This window comes from Ptychodera flava, chromosome 1, assembly GCF_041260155.1.
Source record: "Ptychodera flava strain L36383 chromosome 1, AS_Pfla_20210202, whole genome shotgun sequence".
NCBI lineage: Eukaryota > Metazoa > Hemichordata > Enteropneusta > Ptychoderidae > Ptychodera > Ptychodera flava.
Window position 1 is genome coordinate 30,173,302 of NC_091928.1, and position 26,946 is coordinate 30,200,247.

At 36.2% G+C, this 26,946-nt stretch overlaps 2 protein-coding genes across 2 annotated transcripts in view; both read left to right on the forward strand.

The window, feature by feature from the left end:
• The window catches only part of LOC139134974 (polyamine-modulated factor 1-binding protein 1-like), a 46,039-nt gene extending 19,248 nt beyond the window's left edge, over nt 1-26,791 (forward strand). The window contains exons 7-9 of the mRNA XM_070702097.1: nt 229-906; nt 6,543-6,647; nt 22,678-26,791. Coding sequence (XP_070558198.1) covers nt 229-536 — 308 coding nt within the window. The 3' untranslated portion in view covers nt 537-906; nt 6,543-6,647; nt 22,678-26,791. The remainder of the gene's footprint in view (nt 1-228; nt 907-6,542; nt 6,648-22,677) is intronic.
• On the forward strand, nt 22,659-23,507 carry LOC139143919 (tripartite motif-containing protein 2-like). The gene has a single exon (XM_070714532.1). The coding sequence runs from the start codon at nt 22,659-22,661 to the stop codon at nt 23,505-23,507; it is 849 nt and encodes a 282-aa protein (XP_070570633.1).
• Nucleotides 26,792-26,946: the final 155 nt, after the last annotated feature.

Sequence of the window (26,946 nt, forward strand, 5' to 3'; positions counted from 1 at the left end):
CACAAAATATTTGCTCTGTTTTGTATTAAAAAAATAAAAACATTCTAAAACTATGCTTGAAAAAAGACAAGACAAGAATAAAATTTGCTAATTTTAGGAACTTTCTGTTTGATAAATTCTTGTTTCATTTTGCCTGTTTAGTTATGAATATGAGTACCTAAATATATGGTAAATCATATCATAATATTCTTTCTTTAATTGATTTGTTATTCATAATACTATTTATAGGAGTGCCTGATACTACAGTGGATAATGTACATGCCAAGACAGAAATGATGCAGACTGAGAAAGAGAAACCACGAAAACCTGAGATGACTGTAAAACATGGAAGTGAGATTGAGACACCCACATCAACACATCAACATGAGAAGACTACCAGGGATGGAAATGAGATGGAGACAGCCACACCAACACAGCCTGAGATGACTGGCAGGGATGGAAGTGAGATAGAGACAGCCACACCAACACAACCTGAGACAACTGGAAGGGAGGGATTAAGTGAGATGGAGACAACCACACCAACAAACCTGAGATGACAGGAAGGGGTGGAAGTGAGATGGAGACGCAGCCACACCAACACAACCTGAGATGAGTGTCGGGGAGGGAGGTGAGATGGCGACAGCCACAAAAACACAACCTGAGGTGACTGGCAGGGATGAAAGTGAGATGGAGACAGCCATACCAACACAACCTGAGATGACTGTCAGGGAGGAAGTGAGATGGAGACAGCCACACCAACACAACCTGAGATGAGTGTCAGGGAGGGAAGTGAGATGGAGACAGCCACACCAACACAACCTGAGATGACTGTCAGGGAGGGAAGTGAGATGGAGACAGCCACACCAACACAACCTGAGATGACTGCCGTAGATGTACGTAAGATGGAGGCACAAGAGCATCAGAAAGGTCATAGCTTTACTGTTCTTTTCAGATGATATACCATACATTAAGCAGTAAATTACCAATGATAAATGATATATATTATTAGTTTGAGATAGATTTTTACTTTTCATACTTTGTTTGCATAAAAGTATGCAGTAGTTGTCAAGAAATGCAACAACTGTAAAATTCTAGAGTGCAGGGATGTAGAAAGTAGCCAGCAGAAGGCAAAAACAACTGGCTGTCAGCTAAAATTTGCCTGCTGTGAAAATGTTGGTTTAGTAAAAAATGTGGACATTTGCACAAATTTTATGTGCACATACACTACTTATAACCACCTGTACTTTTATTTTTGACATCTGCAACCAAAATTTTCTACATCCCTGGCTCAATGTCCAGCTTTTCAGCACCAAGTCCATTTCTGTCATAAGTTTTTATGTTGTTTTGCAAACTAAATCCTCTTTCACAGTCAGCAGAATTAACTGGCAAAGTCAGTGCTATGGCAGCTATCTCAATCAGATTTGGAATCATATCCCTATGTGTCTAAACAATGGACCACAATTTTGACGTGAATTTCGGTTTCGCCAGCCAAAGCTACAAAGTTTGCTGATTGATCAAAGCGATCGAGTAACACTTCCTTCCTGGTTGAAACCAACACAATCTGGAAGCAATGCCCATCAGAGGGCGTACTGACCACTGTGTCACTTGTGGTTCCATACATGATGGCCGCTTTGTGGTATGCATTATGTATACCACATAGCAGCCGTCGTGTAATCACAAGTGACTGTAGTACTGACACATTGGATGTGTTCTTGTTGCACCATTTCCATGGAGGCTGGGGCGTCATGCGCACGATCAATATTTTCATAGACTACGACAACAATAATCTGAACTACAAAAACACAAGAATGTAACGCACGTATAAGGAATATTACATGAATAATTTTCAAAAACAACGAAATTGAAGTTGGTCACATTATACAGTGGCAAGTTTGGGTTCTGTAATAAGCATTGCAACCAGGGTATGGTTGGGCACGATGTTACAGTGTTTGCACCGTTGAGAAATAATCACGCAAGTAGGTTAAGGCATGCCCAGGCATCAAACAACACTGCCCACACATGAGATAACAACAGAAAATCTCTAAAATCACATCGCAAACAAAGTTTTTAACTGGAACATCATCATGTCAACGAAGTGACAAAGGACACACTAGTGTTCACAACAAAATATAGCCCAAAAGCACTGTGTGGAACTTTGAACACATAGAAAAGGCCAAGCATCGCATACAAACGAAATCCATATATCAGCCATACTGAGGTCAAAGTCCACAGCATGAAGAAGGAGGTGACAATGTTAATGAACAGAGTTGGACACAAACATAAGTATTCTTGCTTCCCTGCAAGAAGAATGCAGGGATCAACAACATAGATAAAATATAAAATTAAGGAAGAGATGTACTTCGTCATAGAGGTACATTAGGTACCTCCATGTTTATACCGGTATAAGCCACTGAAGAACAAACTGGTAGGAAACGTGAGGTCAAAAGGTCACGGAAGTCCGAGACATACTTCCACGTCTCACCATGGCTTTAACAACCGATTTGTTAATTTTCTCAATAACAACCTTGCGCGATAAAGACAGGATACACATTAAAACACATGCAAGACAAGAGGGATTATGTGTGCAGCCACTTTCAATTTTAAATTACAAATCGTTTCAGTATCAGGCGACGGGGCCATGATAGTTTGCGAGACGGCCCGAGCACGCGCACAAAGCGACCAGATTTCTTTCGAAAATTCCAACATGTAGATCACATTTTTCCCCTGAAATTTTGCTATCCCCAAACTTAGGGTTAAAATATCTTTACAACAATACCTTAAACATGTATGATTTGGTAAAGTTTCTATAAAAAATAGCGTCAATGACACTGTAGCTCCCATCCTGGACTATTTAGTGTTTGTTCTCTGGTCAGATATTTGAACATGTGTGAAAGGGATAAAGTGCATGAAGTGAAAATACTTAAATGAAATGTACTGGAGACAGTGAAATATGTTTAATGTAATTATTCAGAATATAAAATGGAAAAAAACAGAATTAGATATATCGAATACTGTGATACAACCATTAACTCAACAAGTCATTCACAATGACATAGTCCCCACTTGTAATAGGAGTATTAGTCTTGATGGGGCAGGAAAATGTGGTCATTAAGAAGTATCACTGGAGTGTATATGTTGAGATCTATGGGCACATAGGTCTATGTCGTTGTTCCCAATTTGAAACACATGAGGCATGTCTAAGTTATGGTTCTAAATCGGGAAAAAAGATCAGACCTCTAGCAGTATTGGCCAGCCAAGAAATACATATGCGCATTATAAATGAGGTACAAGATGTGACATCTTAAGGTCTAATATCCTATCAAAATTGGAGGGTATAGAACTTGTGGTTACTGAAATATGCATATATATGTATAATCAAGGTCAAAGGTCATCGAGGTCACATGACATTTTGAAAAAAAAAATTATATTGCTAATTAATCCCTATATGCCAAAAAATCAGATCTCTAGCTCTATTCGCTTGCCCAGAATTAGATGTGTACAAAATTAATGAGGTAAAGCGTGTGTTGTCATAAGGTCTCCCATCCTACTAAATACAAAGGACATAGCACTTGTGGTTATATTTATTGACATAAACATATATTTTAGGTAAAAGGTCATCGAGGTCACATGACATTTGGTCAAAAAATTTCTCTCCTATAGTTATCCCTATATACCAAAAATCACACATCCAGCTCTATTGGCTCGCTCAGAATGAGATATGCGCATAATTATTGAGGTACAGTATGTGGCGTCATAAGGTGTCCAATCATACCAAACATGAAGGGTGTAGCACTTGTGGTTACCGAGTTATGGAAAAATATGTATATTTGAGGTCAAAGGTCACCGAGGTCACGTGACATTTTGTCAAAAAAATTGTTTGCTAAGTTATCCCTATATACCAAAAATCAGACCTCTAGCTCTATTGGCTCTCTCAAAATTAGATATGTGCATAATTAATGAGGTACAATATGTGGCGTCATAAGCTGTCCCATCATACCATACATGAAGGCTGTAGCACTTGTGGTTACTGAGTTATGGACAAATATGTATATTTGAGGTCAAAGGTCACCGAGGTCACGTGACATTTTGTCAAAAAAATTGTATTGCTAAGTTATCCCTATATACCAAAAATCAGACCTCTAGCTCTATTGGCTCGCTCAAAATTAGATATGCGCATAATTAATGAGGTACAATATGTGGCGTCATAAGGTGTCCCATCATACCATACATGAAGGCTGTAGCACTTGTGGTTACTGAGTTATGGACAAATATGTATATTTGAGGTCAAAGGTCACCGAGGTCACGTGACATTTGTCAAAAAAATTGTATTGCTAAGTTATCCCTATATACCAAAAATCAGACCTCTAGCTCTATTGGCTCGCTCAAAATAGATATGTGCATAATTAATGAGGTACAATATGTGGCGTCATAAGGTGTCCCATCATACCATACATGAAGGGTGTAGCACTTGTGGTTACTGAGTTATGGACAAATATGTATATTTGAGGTCAAAGGTCACCGAGGTCACGTGACATTTTGTCAAAAAAATTGTATTGCTAAGTTATCCCTATTTACCAAAAATCAGACCTCTAGCTCTATTGGCTCGCTCAAAATTAGATATGTGCATAATTAATGAGGTACAAATCTGAGATATATGCGTGAACGGATGGACTCACGGATGGACGAACAGACGGACATGACCCAATCTATAAGCTCACTGGACTTCATCCGTAGGGACTAAAAATTATGTCACTGCATCCTTTTTGCAATATGAATATGATGAGAAACTAAATTTTTATTTTTCGTGGCCTTATACATGGGAGTCTATGGAGATCTGCCTTATACATGGGAGTCTATGGACGTGTAAACTAAAAATATGCAAATTTCACCACGATTTGCCCAAATTTGGGAAAGGTCACTCCTATGCACTTCCATACCAAGTTTCAAATCAATCGGACTTGTGGTTTCAGAGCAGGAGATTTTTTGACCAAAAATGGGAGAAAATTACAAAAAAATTCATGAAAAATAGCAAGTCCAAGATACTGACCCAAGATGTGCACAATCATTTCATGTCAGCCCAAAGTACTTACATGCTAATTTTTCATGTAATCTGCTCAGTGGTTATTGAGTTTTTCAATTTTGACTGTTTTTACATTTTTTCACTTAATTTGCATATTTTTGGCAATGACAACTTCATTTGAACAAATCTCATCTACAGCCCATCATCCATGTACACACCAAATATCAAGATGAAATGTACAGCGGTTTTGGAGTTTTTGATGTTGACGGACAGACATACAGACATACAGACATACAGACATACATACATACAGACATTTCCCTAGCCTATAAGAATAGCTTCCATTGCCATATATACATATGGCTATGGGAGCTAAAAATCAACGAAATTCAAACAAGAATTGACTTTCCTACAAATCGTAGGTATTTGGTGCAAATGTGAGGCAATTAACTCAGGAATTTCTCTTTGTAAGGATGTTGATCGATTGTACTGAATCCATTCTATTATCATATGCCAAAAAAATAACTGTAGTTTAAATGTGGTTTACAAGTTGGAATATGCCAAAAAATAATGTATGCGATTTTGGCGCCAAAATGCCGATATAAAAATCATGTGACACCTTTTATGCAAATTTAAATGACATAAACTGAAAGAGTTATCAAAATTACAAATGTGTACCAAATTTCATCAAAATATGACCAGTAATTTATGAGAAATGAAATTCAGCTCAAAATTCGGTCTGGACCCCTGCCTTAACTCACTTGCGCAATTTTTGTTCTTGAGAAATAACGCATTTTGTGTGAGATAAATTTCGAGGTCTCTGCTATGTTTGACAGTGTGTATGATTTTGCAGAAGGTACATGTCGTGTGAGGTCATCACACATTTGCTCCGTACACAAACACAAGCACCTTGTTCCAGCTCACGCTACCGATGACTAGAAATGATTGACAACTTGCCCATGGCACATCGATATTAATTCACAAGTAGTTCAGAAGTTTAAATGCAGAATTGTTGAGGAATACTACTCTTATTTGGGCAAAACATACTTAATTCTTTGCTTGTGCATGTGATAAGTATCAGGCTAGACATGGTCATTACATCACTCGTAATTTCCTTTAATATCTAATCATCATGTATATGAGAACTATACCAGCTGTATACAGCCGGTCAGCCGTGTGGCTAGCTCCACCAAAGTGTATATTAATTTCAAATGTCCACCACTATCGGAGTATTAGCGCACACAGCCCAGAAATCTGCGACAAAACAGAAATATACACAAGAATGTACGTCATGTTCTGAAGAGAACACTATATGATATTTGGAAAATTATCGGTAGATTGTTCCACTATCATGGTAAAAGTAGGGACAAGGATCTTTTATGATGATCTTAAGATTTCTGAAACTGTCTGAAAAATTTCTTGAGCCTGCAATATTCATCAATCTTATGAGAGCCAATGCAATGCGTCAGTTAGTTGTTGTGTGTAACGATCAAATCAAAGAAAGGTAACTTACTGTTGACAAAGACTTTCTTACCTATCACAGGGAAAAATGATTCCAGCGATATTCTCAGCAAGTTCCTCCAACGGCTTACTGGACGTAAAAAGACAAATGACGGTACAACAACAACTCTAAGTTCAAGGCTTTCTGGTCAGTATATTAACAGTAAATCACACTTAAGCAAAATGCTATCTCAGACTGGTTACAGTAGGCTGTCTTAATTTGACAATATAATATTCAGTATGGGAGAAACTTTCATGATCAACTCATGTAAAATATCGATGAAAGAACACAAAAAGGGAATAAGATTGCTGTTTCTTATAGCTAGTGTGTACTGAAAAAATTATTACTTTCTTGTGAAGAAAATGTTATGAATCAGATGTTTCTTTGAAGCCAACTTGTTTTGATTTAATACTGTAAGGAAAAAAGTGTTCTGATTCAGTAGTCTACCTAAAGAAGTTAATACCAACGCCAAAAATTGAATGATATTGCACGCATGCATGCACTGCCAATGTTTGCTAATTGGAGGATTATAGAGAGCCATTGTTAAGATTCTTTGGATAGAACATGATTATGATATTGGCAGCCATAGAATCAGAATGGGAGTTGCATTCAACATTTAGTAAAGCAACCATATGTAAACTTGCAGCCCCTCCTCAGATGCCGTGCCATGAAACTTTAAAACTTATAACAATGTAACTAATTAATCATTACTTCACCAAAAATTATTCAAAGTTGAAATTCATCTTTCATTCATTGGAATCCATATAAAAAACAGGGGCGTTAGAAAATAGAAATTACTGTAGAAATTAGCAGCAGACACTGTGATTTGAGAAATGAAATCGGGAAATCAGTCACTCTCCTTTCACAGTTGTAACATACATCAATCATGCACCTTCCACCAATTTTACAAAGCAGGGCTGCTTTCATTTTTATCCTGACAAATATGAAACGACATTCATTTACTCAGCCATGTATTAGACAAAAAGTGTATACAATGATTCCTCAATCACTTCCTTCACTTAGAGGATACTCACATACTCAAGTTGCTGGCATGCTGTCATATATGTTATTCCAAGATGCTGGTCAGATATGCTTCAAAAGAAACTGAACAAGTCATCGTTGATGACACAGTCCCCACTTGTTAATGGGTACTTTGATTACAGGTCCTCAGAGAGGATAGAGTCCTCTTCATTAGGTCTGTGATAAAAATACTTTTTGAATAAATTCGCTTGATACATGTCTGAGCTGTAGTTCAGGAGATGAAAAAATCGTAATAAAATGGCCACATGGCAGCCTTATTGGATCATATCACAGAACAAATCTATGTGCATATGTATGACAGACATCCAGCTCTATGGGTTTGCTCAGAATTAGATATATGCATAATTAATGAGGTACAGTATGAAGCATCATAAGGTCTCCCATCATACCATATATGAAGGGTGTACAACTTGTGGTTACTGAGTTATGGACAAATATGTATATTTGAGGTCAAAGGTCACCAAGGTCACATGACATTTTGTCAAAAAAATTGTATTGCTAAGTTATCCCTATATACCAAAAATCAGACATCTAGCTCTATTGGCTCGCTCAAAATTAGATATGCGCATAATTAATGAGGTACAATACGTTGCATCATAAGCTGTCCCATCGTACTATATATGAAGGGTGTAGCACTTGTGGTTACTGAGTTATGGACAAATATGTATATTTGAGGTCAAAGGTCACCGAGGTCACATGACATTTTGTCAAAAAAAAATTGTATTGCTAAGTTATCCCTATTTACCAAAAATCAGACCTCTAGCTCTATTGACTCTCTAAAAATTAGATATGCACATAATTAATGAGGTACAATATGTGGCGTCATACCATACATGAAGGATGTAGCACTTGTGGTTACTGAGTTATGGACAAATATGTATATTTGAGGTCAAAGGTCAACAGGTCACATGACATTTTGTCAAAAAAATTGTAGTGCTAAGTTATCCCTATATACCAATAATCAGACCTCTAGCTCTATTGGCTCGCTCAAAATTAGATATGCACATAATTAATGAGGTACAATATGTGGCATCATAAAGTGTCCCATCATACCATACATGAAGGTTGTAGCACTTGTGGTTTCTGAGTTATGGACAAATATGTATATTTGAGGTCAAAGGTCACCGAGGTCACGTGACATTTTGTAAAAAAAATTGTATTGCTAAGTTATCCCTATATACCAAAAATCAGACCTCTAGCTCTATTGGCTTGCTCAAAATTAGATATGTGCATAATTAATGAGGTACAATATGTGGCGTCATAAGCTGTCCCATCATACCATATATGAAGGGTGTAGCACTTGTGGTTACCGAGTTATGGACATATATATATATTTGAGGTCAAAGGTCACCAAGGTCACACGACATTTTGTCAAAATATCTGAGATATCTGCGTGAACGGATGGACTCACGGATGGACTCATGGACGGACATGACCCCATCTATAAGCCCCCTGGACTTCGTCCATGGGGACTAAAAACTCTGTCACTGCATCCTTTTTGCAATATGAATACGATGAGAAACTAAATTTTTATTTTTCTTGGCCTTATACATGGGAGTCTATGGACTGCCTTATACATGGGAGTCTATGGACTGCCTTATACATGGGAGTCTATGGAGACTGCCTTATACATGGGAGTCTATGAAGGTGAAAACTAAAAAGTCCTCTAACACGGCCAAATTTGATCGCATTGTGAACAATTGACGTGCATCTGTATGGGGTAGGGTACTATCCTTGTGCAAAGTTTGAAAGAAATTGACCTGGGCATCTCTGAGATATCTGCGTGAACGGACGCACGCACGCACGCACGCACACACGGACGGACGCACGCACGCACGCACGGACGCACGCACGGACATGACCAAACCTATAAGTCCCCCCGGACGGTGTCCGTGGGGACTAAAAACCTACTGGTAAGTTTGTTGATTGTTGTACAGTATTTTGATGTAGATATACAATAGGTATCTCAAGAGAAAAAAATATCACAATAAAGGCTGCTTATAATTGATACTACATGGTCAATCATACAGAAAAACAGAAAAAACTTTTTTAATTTTTTGAATTGCACAAAAATTGACCAAGATATGTAAATTTTATTAATTTTTATTTTTTTCGATATCGGTAAAATTGGGATTTTTTCAAAATAAGCCATATTCACATTGAAATAAATAAAAATGAAACCATCACTTGGCACTGATATTGCTTTTCACTATTCACATTTTACTTCTCTTTGACCAAATAAACTTTTCAGGGTTATTTATGCCACCAATTTTCAGAAATATTAAGTCAAAATTTGAAAAACTTCGATTTTGGTTGATTTTGGCAGTAGAAATTCGCGAATTTAGCCAAAATTCGATTTTTGTGATCCTTTAATTCTGTGAATACATAACTGAGAGACCCAAAATTCTTTCTACCACCTCAGAAGTGATTGTTTTATTGACTTAATTTTTTGCAGGTCACCTTCTGTACAAAACACAGAGTAAATGAGCTCTGAAAATCATAAAAACATCAATTTTGTCATGTGTCCGAAAACTCCAAAAAAGTGCCAAAAATGCGAAAAATGCAAAAATTGAAACGATTGTATCTTTTTAAATAATAGAGCTATCACTATGAAATTTTGAACATCAATAGATCATAAGTATGCAATTACACAGATCAAAACTCACAGTCACAAAATAATCAGTGTTCATTTTTTTATTTCTTGAAAATTCAGAATTTTTTTACATTTCTCAAAAGACGAGATTGACCTTGTGTGACCGGCAATACAGGAAGTGTAATGTGTTTCATTTCAAATTCCAGGTCTGACATTGTTTGCATAATGTAACCTTTATCAGGTCATGAAGATAAAATTAAGCTATCTTCCCATAACTTCAGGCTACATGTAGGTTGAATATTGCATGTAGGTTTATCTATACATCAGACAATAATTATACTTAACACTGCATGATGGGTGAGACTGGACAGACGGTGGGATGGGTGGATCAACAGAAACAAAAATAGGATCGGACTGTTTTTTCTGTCTGACTGTTTGTGTCTGTCTGTCTTTGTCTGTTCTGTATAACCCTGGCAGTACTTTTGACCTTCAGATCTGTAATTAACTTACATGTATAACAAGCAGAGCCGACCATGCCGGGATACTATAACAATGCCAGAGGTTTACAGATCTGAAGGATAAAAGTACTGCCAGGGTTATACAGAACAGACCAAGACAGACAGACACAGACAGTCAGACAGAAAAACAGTCAGATCCTATTTTTGTTTCTGTTGATCCACCCTTCCCATCGTCTGTGTAGACTCAACCTATCATGCATTCTGCACAGAAGAAAAAATAAAACATTTCTATGCTAAACAAGCGACCTAGAGGCCAATAGAGCTCCGCCATGTTATTTACAAACTGTATAAGGCAGCTATTTAGAATAATCATATACAGCAAATGTCAAATGCGCTGAGAAAGGTAACCCCTAGGGATCTGCATATCAAATTTGAAAATTCACAAACTTGAGGTTTTCTTTTTTTCCTAACTGTTAACAATAAACAACTTTGAAACTACTCACTGTCAAAATATTTCTTTTTGTATATAGTGTAAAGTTCTTCAATTTTCTGCAGTTTAGGAATACTAGTTTTTCTGCCTTGTACCTGTACCTCAAAATCAGCCACAAATACAAACTTACTCTCAATCTCATCGATATCTATGACTAAAGGCCACTTAAATGAGCCATTGTAACCCTTTCTCATGAACTGTACTACAGCACAAGATTCACTTTTAACATCAACAACTTGCCCTATGAAATAATCATTTTCATAGGCAACCCCGACCCAAGTACCCTGAGCTGTAAAATCAAAGGTTTCCAATTCTATTTCAAGTTTGCTTTTTTTCCTTATTTGTGTTTGTACTTCATTTTGAGAACAGCTGGTATTATCACAATTGATATCCTCATCATTAATTCTCTTTCTCTTTCTATTTTCAGATGTTACACAGATGCCACTGCTATTACTACTGTTTGACATTAATGTATTAGTAATTACAACATTTTCAGGATTTGATACTTTGGTCATATCCAAAGTGCTTAATACAGATATCAAGTCAGACTTAAGTGTATCATAGTCTTTCTTACCAAGAACTAACCTCTTAGAATTGTCTTTTAGTTTTACTCCAAGAACAACAGTAAGATACCTTATTTCATCCTTTAAAATACTGATTTTATCAGATTTTCTATTAACTTTGTTTACAACTGCTTCAACATCAGCAGGAGAGAGGCAAGGACCACCATGTTTCTGTACATTTGTCATTATTTTCATTTTGGCAGCAAGTCTACCAGCTTCCCTTTCTTGTTTTTTTCTAAAATTTTCTTCCAGTTTCTGTTGAGTTTCCATCATTACAATTTTTTCAGCTTTAACATGTTTCTCTCTCAACTGTTTACTTTTTGAACCTGCCAGCTTTAGAAGATCATTTTGATCTTCAATTGGTTTTGATGATAACCAAAGGGAAATGGTTTTGTTTCTTTTGATCATTTGTAACCCAGAATGATAATGTAGGGAAGCATTTCTCCTCTTATACATTCCAAAATCCAAGTCACCAAACTCATTTTCACTGAGCAGATTTGTTAATTTACAATGTTTCATTTTTTCTCTAATTCAGGTGTTGGTTCTTGACCATATTTGCCATTAGGAAGGAAGTCATCAAGCTGCCTTTCAGTTACTACAATAAAACATTCAACTAATTTCTCAAGGGCTTTCTTCGTGATGTCGTCATGATAATTATCAAATAAACTATTATATACATCCCCCTTAGCAAGACTGAACTCTCTGAACACCCCATCATGCTCTTTCGAGAGTAACTCTGTGGCATCAGTCGACCAAATTTTGAACTGTGCCAACATATGTTGAACAAACTTGTACTGATCCACGTACTGTGTATCCCCATTCAACATTTGCCAAAATGGACCAGTTATCTTATAGTAAACTATACCAAGAGCTTTCACTAATGCTTGCAAATCAGGTGACTTGCAATCTTCATACACACTTTGCAGTTTTAAGTTGGCATTTTCCTTGTAATCATGTAAAAATTTCAAAATATCATCTTTGTGATAATAAAGAGTTGCTGCTCCTTGAAAAAAATTATTGAAACGATTCATGCGAAAACTTGTTACATTTGATTTCTTATTAAGCCCCTCCACGCAAAAAGCCTCCCATTGGGCTCGGCATCCATTTTTCTCATCCCCCCTTGGCCCCAACACATCACAAGCTGTTCGGACATACCTTGTAGTGGCTGAAACAGACGAACTTCTAAACCTACTGAATTTATCAAAATTGTCCCGACCCAACCCATGACCAAGATTTTTTATAAGATCTGATTCAATTATTTTCAACTGCTTTTCACCTTCATTAGCTAAGCCCAAAAGGAAATGTGCATTGCAATATAGGAAGTGTAGATCAACATCAGTCCCAAGGACATCTTTTCTGTGTTCGGCAATTCGTTCATTGTACAATTTGTTAACACTTGCCCTGTCTGACATTGTTGCAAACATCTTGTTTAGTAGTTCTTTGTATGTTTGTTCTTTTTCTTTGGGATTGTAAATATCACATAACTCCTGCATCATAGCAATAGCATTATCAAGCAATGTAGCACTGTCTTCCACAGCTACAGGCACAAAACCAGCTGACATTGTATTGCCAGATGCCAAAGTTACTTGCTGGCCCAAGATTTTTTTACCATCTCTGCTAGTTCCATCGCCATGCAGATCAAATGCCTCAGATGCTAAAATTGTTTCTGCAACCTGAAATTTACTTAACACTTGGGCTTTATCCATGATGTTGACAACAGTATTTGGACATGGTAGGTCAGATTGGGGAATAGTTTTGCTGTATAACCACCTTGAGACAGCTTGTATCACCTTTGAACAATTTTTACTGGACACTTCACACTCCCCAACTAATTCCATAACACACTTTTGCATTTCAGGGGTGTATTGTTGACCCTCCCTTGTTTTACAGGTAGAACTATTAATATCATTAATTTCAGCATCGAGGAATTCACATGCTCTTTTTAAATTATTAATTTCACGCTTAAGTCTACGTTTTTCTGACAGATGCAATTTTGTTAGACGTCTTTGATTGCTGAGAGCTGTTTGATATCCATTAATTCTATTTTTAAGTTGTCGTATCAGGATTTTTTCACTACATACAGGTTGTGACACCTTTACATGTTTACTGTGTTTATGTGTACACTGTTTCGTTTTAAGATATTTTATTTTCCTGGTTAACCTTTTGTACAAAGCACCACTTTTAATTCATGGTATTTTTCTCACTATTATGTAAGCTAACAGCGCGTTTTTCAACTTCCAGTTTCAGAACACAAACTTTTCTCTCTAGATTTTCTATAATGGTTTGACTTTTGGTTAGAGCTGTTTCAAGTTTCTTAACCATACCATTTTTTTCTCTACAAAGGTCCTGAAGGGTTGACAATTTTGTTTCATTCACCAGTTTACTTTGTTCAGATGTTGATGTGAATTTCACTTTTTTACTAGTCTCATTACCTTTGATATTAGCCTGTTGAAGTGGCACTCTAGATTCACTGATGTCATCAGTGTTTCTTTCTGTATGGATGGAGTTGCTTATATCATCAAACGGGACAGGTTCTCTTTTCACTGGGTCACTAATAAGATCACATGTTTCTTTCAGGTATGAAAATGAAGCTCCACTATCTAACCTCTTATTCTTGTTGATCCTGTCTACCTCTGTTTTACAGTTTTTACATAATTTCTCAACCTCATCTTATTTGTAGTGAGGTGCGGAGATAGTGTTGATACTAGTAGCTGTAGATAGTCTGTAGTCATAGCCTCTTTCATACAAAAGTTATGCAATTCTAGTAGGAAGACCATTAGTCATAACCACAGATTTAGTCATAACAAATTCGGAAAGTTCCGTGATATCCAACAGAATGGACCTGGTCAAGTTGTTATCTTTGCAATGAGGGCCAACATATTCCAAATCAATCTCTTCATTATAGAATGCTTCACTATCTATTCCATCATTTGATGATTTAAGTCGGGAAATATTCCTCACAGTACTTTCTATCAAAGGTCACATTTTTTGGTAGGGTATTTCGGGTATAGCTGAGACATCCACCTCGACACACAATTCCAAGACCTCCCATGTCGGACTTTCAGGCAGTAAAGTTGAAGTAGAAGTTTGTTTGTGCACATAGTACTTTTCAAGTCAGGCCGCCGACCTCGTCCACCTCGCAAAAATGCGGTCTCAAGTTTTGTTAGCTGATCATCATCTGAAGTTGAAGAGAAACATGTCATCTTTTATATGTTATGAATAAACACTGCTTTGGACATGAGATAATCTCAAGATAAAACAATGTTCATAAAAGATATTTCCATGTGACAAAATGTAACACCCATGTACTTAAATAGACAAGTATCATTTACAAAATTTACTCTTTTGGCTTTTTTTGGAAATTGTAGTTGTCTTGATTCTGTACTTTTAATCAATATGACCTTTTCAATTCTGTTTATCAATTACATAAGTATAGACTTATACCTTTGGAAGAAAGAGGTTATGTTAAATGACTGTCAACAATATCCTACTTTTCACATTGATTTGATTGCAGGATAGTATCAACCGAAAATTTGAAAATATCTGTGAGAACAATATGAGATAAAAAATTTTAATCGGGTTCACAAAATACACATTTCGCTATTGACCAATCAAAATATACAATGAGTGAATGAATTTAGTTTTAATTTCTGAAACTATGTTTTTGTAAAGTTGATGTGACAAATAGATTGGGATAAAGAGAAGAATCATTAAACACGGTCCTCAAAGTCAAGCAAAGTTTTACTCCATTTTAAAGCTGAAAATTTTCATAACGGTACGAGAACGATTTTTACTCTAACGGCTTGTCAAATTTGCGTACGCACAGTAAATAGTGACGACCAGTATGTTTGACAGCTGATGGTGATGACGTCTCACAATTCCATGAAAATATTGTACTGACAGAAACATAGTTTTCACAGTATATTGATGATTTTTTAGGACCTCAATTCGACGAAATAATATATCAGTTTTCAGCACAGTTCTGTACTCTAACTCTGATCATGAGTACGCGTACGGTGACGGAAACCACAAACGTTCGATGCGTACACTGTGAGCGATGAACACTTCTATTGTTTTTTAAACGCCAACAAACTGTCAAAGTACTTTTTACTGTCCATTTTTGATGAAATTCCAATGAAATCATAAAGTTACAGCATTGATCAATTTGATTACGTACCTATTTCAGTGAAAATATCGTCGAGGGCGACATCCGGTTGATCAGCGTCATGACGCTCAACATTCTCACGATCACGTTCTGTTACCGCCGCCATTTTAGAATCTAGTAATCTTGATCATGACGTCGCACATCGGCTGAGGTCGTTGTAAAGTTTATATCGTCGGAAATTCGCCGTTTCGTGAAGTTTCATTTTCAAGTAATTAATTTTTAATAGAGAAAAAATCCTTCTTTTTGGTATCAAAATCGTTTTTTTCCGTGAAAGAAAAGATTCAATGCCAACTCTCGGAACTTTTCAAACGAGATTTACGATATCCTAATTTGGAAATTCCCTCACGTGTCATATACTATTTTGAAGGTCATGTCATGAACTCTCTAAATCTGCATATGAAAAGACTATATAACCAATGGCGTAGGACCGCCAGGCCTTCGATTAAGCTATACGTAAAACTAACGTCGCCGGCGGCAGGAACAAACGCGCCAAACTGCAGCCGAATGACCCTTTCCGTACAACTATTTGATGTATTTCACAACATAAAATCCTAATATGACCTATATCGATAGAAAGAGCGAAAATTCTTCTTTATTTCCCATTTTATTTCATATCATTTTGTTCAACCATCGTTAAGTTACAGCTAATTGAAAATTCCCGTTTTTTTCTGTTTCACTGTGGTCCGTACTGTTGCAACTTCACACTGAGATACCTATATACAATGAAAACAGTGGAAACACTAAGGTCATCCCTACTGGATTTACCGTATCAACTGACAGTGACGATGAAAGGATATATCATGAGAAAATGAATCAAAGTAAAACTTAACAAATACAAAATTTATACAAGTACAGTGGTGTCTAATAACCTTTTCTTGAAAGGTTCAAGGCTGAACAAAACAGTGCTGACAACATTAGAAATATTTAGTGGGTTCATTGGAGATTTCAATTTTTTGAGAAGATCCCCTCTGATTCCTCTGACACCCCCAGGCCATAAATAATGATGGCTCCCTTATTACAATATACATATAGATATGAGAGAAAATTGAATATCAGTTTGATATTTTTATATTTCTATAATTTTGACCTTAAATAATATGAGTATTATCAAAGTTTTTGTTGCAAAAGAGAAATAACACACCACTCTTGAAATGCTTGTACTGTAAAACATGATCTGCTAATAGAGCACACAGGCTTTACAGTTAAAAAGCAGCATTCAGTGGTCAGGTAGAATATGTCTCTGGAACAGCTACTATCTAAGACACTGAATCTGTATAATATTTTTAGCTACCCCTTGTTGGGGCTCATTTTAAAGCTCCTGCAGTAAGAAAAGTGTTCCTAGTCATAGATTTTTGAAAACTGAAAATATTATTTCCCAATAAAGTTAACACACAGATGGCTGCCATTTTTAATTTAAAATATCAGTAAATGTCAAGTAATTTGTTTCAAGCTTTGCATTGTGACACCTGGTTTTGTTCTTGTAATGCTTAAAAGTTTTCATTGAGGGAATTTTGAACAAAAGATTAACTCTTTCACTTTCAAGGCGAATACCATAGGCGCACGACGAATTTTAAAATCACTTGTCTGTAATTGAATGGTGAAACTTGCATTTTATTAACAACTGTGCAAACAGAAATCATGCGGACAGCTTTTGAGACATACTGTGAGCAGCGCCCAGAACACGGCTGTGGCCGCTCGGCTATCTTGTACACATTACTCTAAAGGTACGAAACTATTGGGAAAATAATTTAAATAAATCCGTAAAATAAAACGTTGTTGGCAACCCTGGGGATTCAAACTTCTCTGTGTTGTCGCATGCGTGGTACTAAATCGATCGACTGGGTTCTTGAAACACAAAAACTGCACCGGGCCATGTAATTGCTGGTAAGTCGCTAAATTTTACCTCCGGACAACTCCCGTGACACCGCCATTTTGAAGGCTCCCATATCAGTACGAATAACAATGACGTATTGGTTTAAAAGGAAAGTATGCGCATGCGTCAACTTCAAGCTGCACACTTTGAAAATGGCGCTGGCATGGGACTTGTCCGTAAAAAACATTGCGCTAATTATCAGCCGTAGATAGGGCCGATGTTGACTTTACAAGTTAGGAAGCCGATCGATCGATTTGTGTAAGTATTCCCTTGATTAAATTGAAGTTTGAATCTCGAGGATGGCCAATAACCGTTAATTTTGTCTAATTTAAAAATTATTTTCCAAATACTTTCGTACCTTTAGAGTAATGTGTACAAGACAGCCGAGCGGCCACAGCCGTGTTCTGGGCGCTGCTCACTGTATGTCTCAAAAGCTGCTTGCATGATTTCCGTTCGTACAGTTATCAATAAAATGCATGTTTCAACATTAAAATTGTAGACAAGTGATTTTAAAATTAGCCGTTCCCATAAAGTTAGTAACGTTAACACGGGCGTTAACAGTAGAGCTGAGCGGCCACAGCCGTGCACGGGGCACTGTTCACTGTATGTCTAATAGCTGCCCGCGCAATTTCCGTTTGCACAGATTTTAATAAAATGCATGTTTCAACATTAAAATTACAGACAAGTGATTTCAAAAGACGTCGTGCGCCTGTGGCGAATACTACCTTAGGAAGCAGTCATTATTTACAGCCTGGGGGGAGGGGGTCAGAGGAATGTGAGGGAGAGTCACTCGAAACACTGAAAGCTACAAGGGAGGGTTGCTCAAAATGTGGAGAGAAAGAATAGGAGGGTACTCAATTTTGGTGCAAAATAATTTATAAATTGAAACACCTCTCAGACTGCACCATTGCACAAATCAATTTCTCGGCATTTTCACAGGATTGAGGTGAAAACTGAACTGTTGTTAATTCATTCTTTATAATAAAAAAACATACATTTTAATTGACTTCAGTTCAATAACCATTTTGACATTTAACCATACCTTATTCAGGTTTTTCATTACAAGCTGGCAGCTGGAGAAATTACACGGCTTGTAAGGTTGCAAACAAATAATGGATGGGTTTAAAAAACTCACTCTGACTGTTGGTCCTCTAATATCATTCACAAAATTGTAGATTTTGCAAATACAAGAAAGTCGCAGATTTTCCATTCCTGCATATTCTTTGGTCTTCAATCTCTGGCAAAATGAGAACTGTTTTTTACAAAATGTATTGTCATTGCTTGGTTTTTGAGTATTGTGACTTTAACACTGATCATGCAAAAAATGTAATAAAATATGTGTGTCCAATGTCATTTTCAAACAGTTTTACAAAGTGCAAAATAAATTGAAATACCTCTCAGATTGCACCTTTACACACATCAATTTCTAAAAATTACCGTGCTTCTCCAACTTGGGGTGTTCTAACAGTTTTACTTAGTCAAAAAACAAATCAAAAACACATCTCAGATTGCACAAGACTGCACCATTGCACACATCATTTTCTCAAAATTTCCCATGTAAGATAGGGGACACTCCCCTCTGACGCTTTACCCTCAGCCTCTTGCGTGTTCTCCCCTGTACTTTCAAATTCTGCCCAGTCAGATATCCTAGTGAAAACCCTGTCATGATACCCATGCAAAGTAAACAATAATATACAGTTGGATACTGGTTATCGCGTGAGCTTTCATTTCGTCGGCTTTATCTTTTTCAACCATCATGAGATAACCAATGATAATCTCGCAGACTGGTACACCAAGATTTTAAAGGCCTTTACTATTGCTGTATTTTTGTAAATTTTACAAATAACTCTATTGATATTTAACTTTTCTAAGTAGGGGAAGGTTACTCAAATTCATCAAGGTTGGCAGGGGGTGTCTTACTTGACTCGAAATTTCAGAGTTTCAGATGAAATTCATGTGACCCCCAGGCCGTAAATAATGACAGCTCCCTTAAGAAGAACAATTTTACTAAGATTGTTTCTTTACGTAGTTGCTGAAAAACACATTTGTACCCTATCCCAAAAAACAGATAATATAATACAAGATGTGACACTTGCACATTAAAGATTTGCTTTCATAATGGTAAAAATATTTGCGTTTGGACCAGTTTCCTCAAGCTGCCCTCAATATGAAGTAGTCACCCTCAGTGTAAGCCACATTAGCAGGTGCATACATTGTCACTAAGTTGATGGAAGCAGCTGATCACACAAAAGTGGGCTAAGACTGATTCTAATAGCTTCCTAGTACCTACTGTACTGTTGTACTTCAGATGTAAAGAATAAAAGTAACAGTTATGTGCCATATAACAATTTAACAGATACTGATTATGGGTGCAATAGATGGTATTTTCTTTTCCGTATATCTAGATTCAATTTTTATACCATTCATACCGGTAATCTGTTTACTATAAAATTTGAATAACTTACTTCGTACAATTCTGCTTTCTGCAAATCCACAATACAACTCTCACGCCGCAGATGATTCCATGATATCAGTATATAAAGTTACCAGTCTGAGAAAAAGGGAACAGTTGAATGAAAAATTATTGATAGTCGTGACAGAAGCTGACTACACATGTGCAGGTTTAATATATTACTAAGCGAGTACTGCCATGTGTGCCGCCATTTTTTTGAGTTATTGTAAAGGAACTAATACCAAAACTGCATAGTATGATTTTTTCACTCGCCATCAATAAAACATATCGTTGCCATTACCCGGTAAATATTATAGTCCACCTTGTCATTGATACAAGATATCGTTACCATTCTGATTAAAAATAGAAAAGGAGAAGTCTCTCCTGCATATGAACGAGGGCTCAAGCTAAGAGTGCCGGGAAAAGCGCCCTCTGTGTCAATAACTAGATGCAAATTGCCAGTTTTCAGACAGAATGGTTTTCAGCTTGCAAAACTGGACGTTGGGCAGTACAGTTATAATATTTTGAAAAGATAATGATGGCATGAGTCCCTTGTTGAACACAATGGATTGTTATCATTATAAATGCAAAATGTTATGTGCAAAAATTGCCATTAATTTACAACTTTTTGACAAATTAAACAGAAAATCTATACCTGCCATGGTCTGACAAAGCGAACTGTGCACATCATTTGTCCTACATCAGCGAGTGACCAAGTAAATTTGTGGTTGAATTTATTGTTTACGTAATGAGTGGTGGTCTTAAGAATGTGTAAAGCAAGTACCCATAATTCTAATTTATTCTATAATGAATCATACTATTATTTACCGTGTAAGCACTGACTGTGCATCGTCTGACGGAAATTACATTTCTAATCTTAAAACCCTTGGCGCGACACCAAGGACTGAGCCCTGTATAATATTTCCTGTACAGAGAGCTAAAATTATCCTCTAAAATTAATCATTTCATTTCATCATGACATGGTAATGGTAATAGTTACCAATCCTGTTATCATTCAACTGGGTATATACACTCAATCAAAGAGAAGTAGCAAATATGGTAAAGAAATCTGAATTTGTCATTCAGTAATAACAGAATCCGAAATAATTTCGGAATTCCGAAGTCCAAAAAATAATACCACTCTTACTTGAATCCATATAATGTCATGAGTGTATGTTGGTAGGAGGTTTACAAATATGACCCTAGATTTAAATTTGTAATCCTAGAATTTGTGCCACACCGTTCCAAAAGTATGTGAATAGTGTAAAATTCAGCTGAACTTTCTGGGGATCACATTAATCTGTCAAAAAATCAGCTGTTTATTTCAGCTGATTTTCCACAGCTGAAAAATTCTGGTGAATATTTCTTTGTTAACAGAACAATCAGCTGGATTTTTAGATATTATTCGAAAAATCAGCTGCATATCTTGTTTTTAGGCAAAAGTTTGGCTGATTTTTTTAGAAATTGTTAGAAAATTCCATTCACCTAAATATTTCAGCCAATTTTCAAAAATTCAGCTGACTTTATTTCTGAACAAGTTGTTCATCCAAAAAATCAGCTGAATTTATGAATATGAATTTTAAAAAGGCGTTTTTGAGATGTGAAATATCTTATTTTAAAAGTTATGGTACAATTATATTCAGTATACTTAACATTAATATCTGGTAAGAAAATTTGAAATTGAAAGCAAATTCCATAATTTTATCGGATTTTCCAAAATTCGTTTGGATTGCGTTTTGCAATTAATATAAATATAACCATATGCAAAATTTTGCTCATTTTTAAAAAAAAATTATTGCTACTTGTCATTGGAGCATCTAAATTTGTTCATGAAAACAAATTTTCTGATGTTCCCATGACAATCACGTCAATTATTATAAAACAACTGTGAGTAAACTTTAGTCACAGCTGAAATATGAACATGTAACATTATAAACAGAAAAAATGTAGCTAAAAATATTGTGGGAAAACAATGGTATTAAGATTTGTGGTCATTACAATTTGTATAAAGTCAGCAAACATGTAATTACTTTTACAAAAACTGGTTTTTTTATCAACTTTTATTGCAAATTCATCAATTTTGTGATGAAACAATGTACTTAGCGATATTAAAATGAATTTCAAAGAATTTTAATTTTGGCTTGACTAATACAGGAGTTGTATGCAAATGAGAATTTTTAAAAAAATCGACAAAAGTGTTGCTATGGCAACATAATATATGCTAATTACCTAATTCATAGCATGAGGTACAATCTTTATACTAAAATAACATCATAAAAAAGTAAACACAAAAAGCTGTAATGTTAATGTAAACTGGCAATGAACCGCTTTATGAAAGATGATTTGTGTTGCCATGGCGAATAGACAATCAAATGAATGTAGTAATGATAATAAAAAAATGAAACAGTTAAGTCAAATAATTTTTTGTGATGCAATATGAGTTATATCAATATCTTTTATCACTTTCAAAGTACATGAGCTGCTTTGTGCAGCTTTCATGTATGTTTTATTTGCAATCACAATATGACCTTTGACCTTTCAGAGCACTGGTCAAAGAAGATCCTCTACGGCCATGAAAGTCCAAAACCTGGACAAAGGTTCAATGATGTAAGAGGTTTGGCATTCCACAATGATAAACTTTTGGTGTGTGACAGCGACAACAATATTGTACACATACTGAACCAAGATTACACTTGTGAAAAGGAGTTGGGCAGTTTCAGTGGTCAGTTTGCCAAGCCATTCAAGCCATGGTCCATAGCTGTCTCTCAGGACAACCTCTACTTCATCCTTGATAAGAGTAATGTGCAAATAGTTGTTTGTGATAAAAATAATAAAGTTATCAGAATAATTAACCTACCTGCAGACTCAAATCCCTGGTGCATAGCTCTTGTGAAGGGGTTTGTTATTGTCACAGAGGTCAACAGTCATCGCGTCCTGAAGTACAGCCTGGACGGAATGTACATTGGAGAGTTTGGTCGTCAAGGAGATGGTCATACAGAATTCAACTTCCCCTACTTTGTCGCTGTCAACAGTAGGGATGTCATCATGGTGTCTGACTGTTACAATCACTGCATCAAGTGTTTTGACACTCAGTTCAATTACCTGTACAAATACGGTCACCGCGGTACCGGCAATGCTCAGCTGTCCTACCCACACAGCATTGCCGTTGATGGCGCTGACAATGTTTATGTTTGTGATCAAGGCAATGATAGGATTTCGATTTGGAGTGAAGATACAACGTGGCTACGTCATCTTTTCCATCGTGAATTGAGTCTGCCCTGGTACATGGCAGTGACCGCCGACGGTGATAGAATTGCTGTTGTTAGTGGATTGTACCAGTCCTGCAATGAAATCGTAGTATTTTCTAAGTAGACAGAAACACCAAGATGATGTGTAAATGTCTAAATTTCATCAAAATATTGAAATTTGTTCAAAACTTTTGACGCGCTAATTTTAATCGTCACTCAAGCGTGACGAAACGATCGGCCTGCACTGTTTACATCACCCTCCAAACTAATAATCGGTTATTTCTCGCATTTAGAACCGATATTCTGGGGACAAAATATTAAAAGTTGTTGTCGCTACATCTCTAGAAGTTTGAATATAATGAAATTTAATAATTTCAGACACATTTTCATTGAAAAAATCGAGGAACTTTGACAAGAAGTGTTTGACAATCGACGGTGATTTGTAAACATCACAACACATGAGTCATGTCAACAAATCAATATGGGGTTATTTTCTGCATTTCCAAACATAATTTTGAACTGAAATATTTAGCATAGTTGTCACTTCATGTCTTTGATACAAATATGCCAAAAGTGAGTTGTTTTGGAGAATTTGTACTGAAATATTTGAGTCAATTTGTCAAGAGGTGTGTTCTGCAATGCAATCTTACTGATTACAGAACCGATCCCATCACATCTCAACTCGTAGAGAATGGCGAATCAACAGTTGTGTGTGCAAAATAGTTTAAAAGAAAATACTTGAATATTCCATGATGTCTGTTGTCAAGTAATGACTGCAAGATTTCCACATGATGGACCAAAATTACACCTATATGTAAATTACAAAATCCAGGATCATAGGATCGTGATGTTGATGTTGGCGTGAGGCCATTCTATGACGTACACTGACTGAGTTTGTATAGAGGGCGCTATCAAACAAAAATCGGCAAACAGAAATGAGGAGACACCCATGTGAACAGCTTTTTCTGGATATTTTTGTTCATTACCACACTTTTGTAAATCGTGTTGTCAAGCAAGGATGTTTTCTTCCAGTAAAATTCATCGCTTCAGTGGTGTTCACGATGGACTGTTAGCGATAAAACAGAACAAAGCAAAGCTCTCGAAGTTCCAACACCGACTTCAAGTGACAACAAGCAGAAATAAGCTTAGTAAAGTTTTTAATCGGCAAAGTCAAAGATCGATGGCGTAGAGTTTTATCAGATAATGTCATGAGGTCAAAGAAACAAGAAAGGACCAATAAACTAAATGAATCAACGTCAACATAAGCCGTGCTGATTTCAGTAGCACGACATGAATGACAGGGCTGAGGTCTCTAGTGAACATTGCCATCAACGGCCAATACTTCTAACTGCTTTCGTTCATTAATAAAAGTGTTAAATTGACTATTCTGAGTCACAGCATGATTTCTTCACTCAGTTTACACTATAATACTGAGACAGTGGGATGATTTTCAAGAAAGGTCACGTATAAGGTGAAGGTCAACATAAATGTGAAGTTATGATGAAAATTAACAAAAGTTAACAAAATTATCGTCTTAAGAATAGGGAGATCAGTTACGACATGTGCTTCCATAAATTTTCAGCATACCGTGTTATTTCACTGTCCCTCCACCACTTTAATTGTTAATATCCTGAAATTACCAAGTTTCATGCTTTATATCACTTTTTTCACTGAAGGTAGATATGTCAATTTAACATACGACAACACCATAAATGGTAACGTGCGGCACATTCTTCAGAAATTAAAATGGTATTTTCCTGAATTCAATTATATACAGAGAATCTAAACGAAACATTGGATGTTAGTAAACTTCTTGTAATTCGTAAATGACATTCAGAATTTTTTTTCATTTCTTTTATTTATTAGCAAAGTAACTACAGTCACAGAACTATAAGTTTGTATTCTATGTAGATTTCATCTATAACAATTCCCCTTTATGAATATGAATGTCTGGTAGATGTTGTACTTCCGTTTTGTTCAATTATACTGTTTAGAGACCTGTTGTTGTTTCAAAATTAGTTTTCCAGAAGAATAATTTTTTTAAGACTTTAATTTTTATTTTTCATTTTTTAACACCGGTATTAGGCAAACATTGGATGTTAATTGCATTTATCATAATCGTTTTCATCAGAACTCTACTGTATCATGATTTAAGTGCAGCGCTGCAATGTCAGATTTCAACTTTATGATATTTCCTACTTTGTGACAAATATGCAACAGAGAAAAAATACAATGCGAGCCCTGGCTGTTTAAATTTAGGGATGATACTGACAACACTCAATAGGTGTCACATGATACTTGCCAAACCGACAGGTTGCAGGTTGTCGTCATTCCGAGAAAATTCTTGTTTTCCCGGGAAATTTAAAATATTTTTTACGTCAAAAGTCGTCTAAGCAAGTTGTTCGTAGATCGGAATTGATGTTTTTAGTTAGACAATTCTCATTGGTTGCTTCTTACGACCGAAAATTGGAGAAATGTCCACACTGGGTAGAATAGCATGACAATGAGGCTACATGACATGTTGTACAGAACTAAACGCCTCCTTGCTGCCTTGTTCTTTTGTTTTTGCGAAGCAGATTTAGTGAGTCGGATCAGAGATTTTTTCTGCAGATCGTCACAATTAGCTGGAAAACTATGTATCGCCCAAGTTTCTAGTATGTAGAAAGAAGTTCTTTATCGTTTCATCTGTAGCCATCTGATCGATGTTGGCCTTCCAGTGACAGCATTTTGCAGTGGAGGTCACAGATGATAAAAGCAACGTTTATTGCACATGCATTTCATGCAATGCGATTGGGAAAGGAGGTGGACCACATGTAAATAGAATAAATGCTTTTAACTTTCCTGTCGTTTTATTTTATTTTCTCTGTTACAGTAACAAGGCCTTGTACTGAATAAAGGCCTACCCAAGTAAAATATTAAATAAAATGTCGGTAATTACATATAAAGACATCTCCATGTATATTGTAGAAGTGACAGTATACTCTTAGTATCCATTTCACAAATGTTTCGTGTACTGTTATTCTCAGTTTCATTCGAAGTGCCAGAGGTACGTACCATCTGAGAATTGTTCAGGTTTGAATCTGCCTTCCCATATGCCGTTGTAGACATTACCAATGATTTTATTATTTTGTTTTGTCTTCTGTGTATTTTGTTCAATTTCTCTGATTTGTAAGAATTTCATTTGTTGACACCACGGAGTTCGTCAACAGCTGTGATTCTTATTTCATAGATATTATTACTGGCGAGGTTGGACTTGAGATTGTTTGGGTCACAACTATTTTCCAACCTCTTGCTAACTTACCCACATACTTTGCTGTTTATTGTACTTAGTTTTAACTGTATGTATAGTGTTTTTGTCGTTGTTAATTTTCATTTATTTATTGTAGGAATAAACTAAACTAAACTAAACTTATGATGACTTTGTAATTTTCTAATTTTTCGAATTCGAATGATTGCTTTCTCACTGATTGCATGCATAACGTGTTTGTTCCTTTGCGGTGCTCTGACCTTGAATTAATGGCACAGGCACCCGTCGGCTAGGTAGTCTGCTTGATCGAGCCCGT

Bases quoted from the DNA above. Each gene is read 5' to 3' on its own strand.
- LOC139143919 (XM_070714532.1), top strand. From the start codon at position 22,659: ATGACCTTTGACCTTTCAGAGCACTGGTCAAAGAAGATCCTCTACGGC.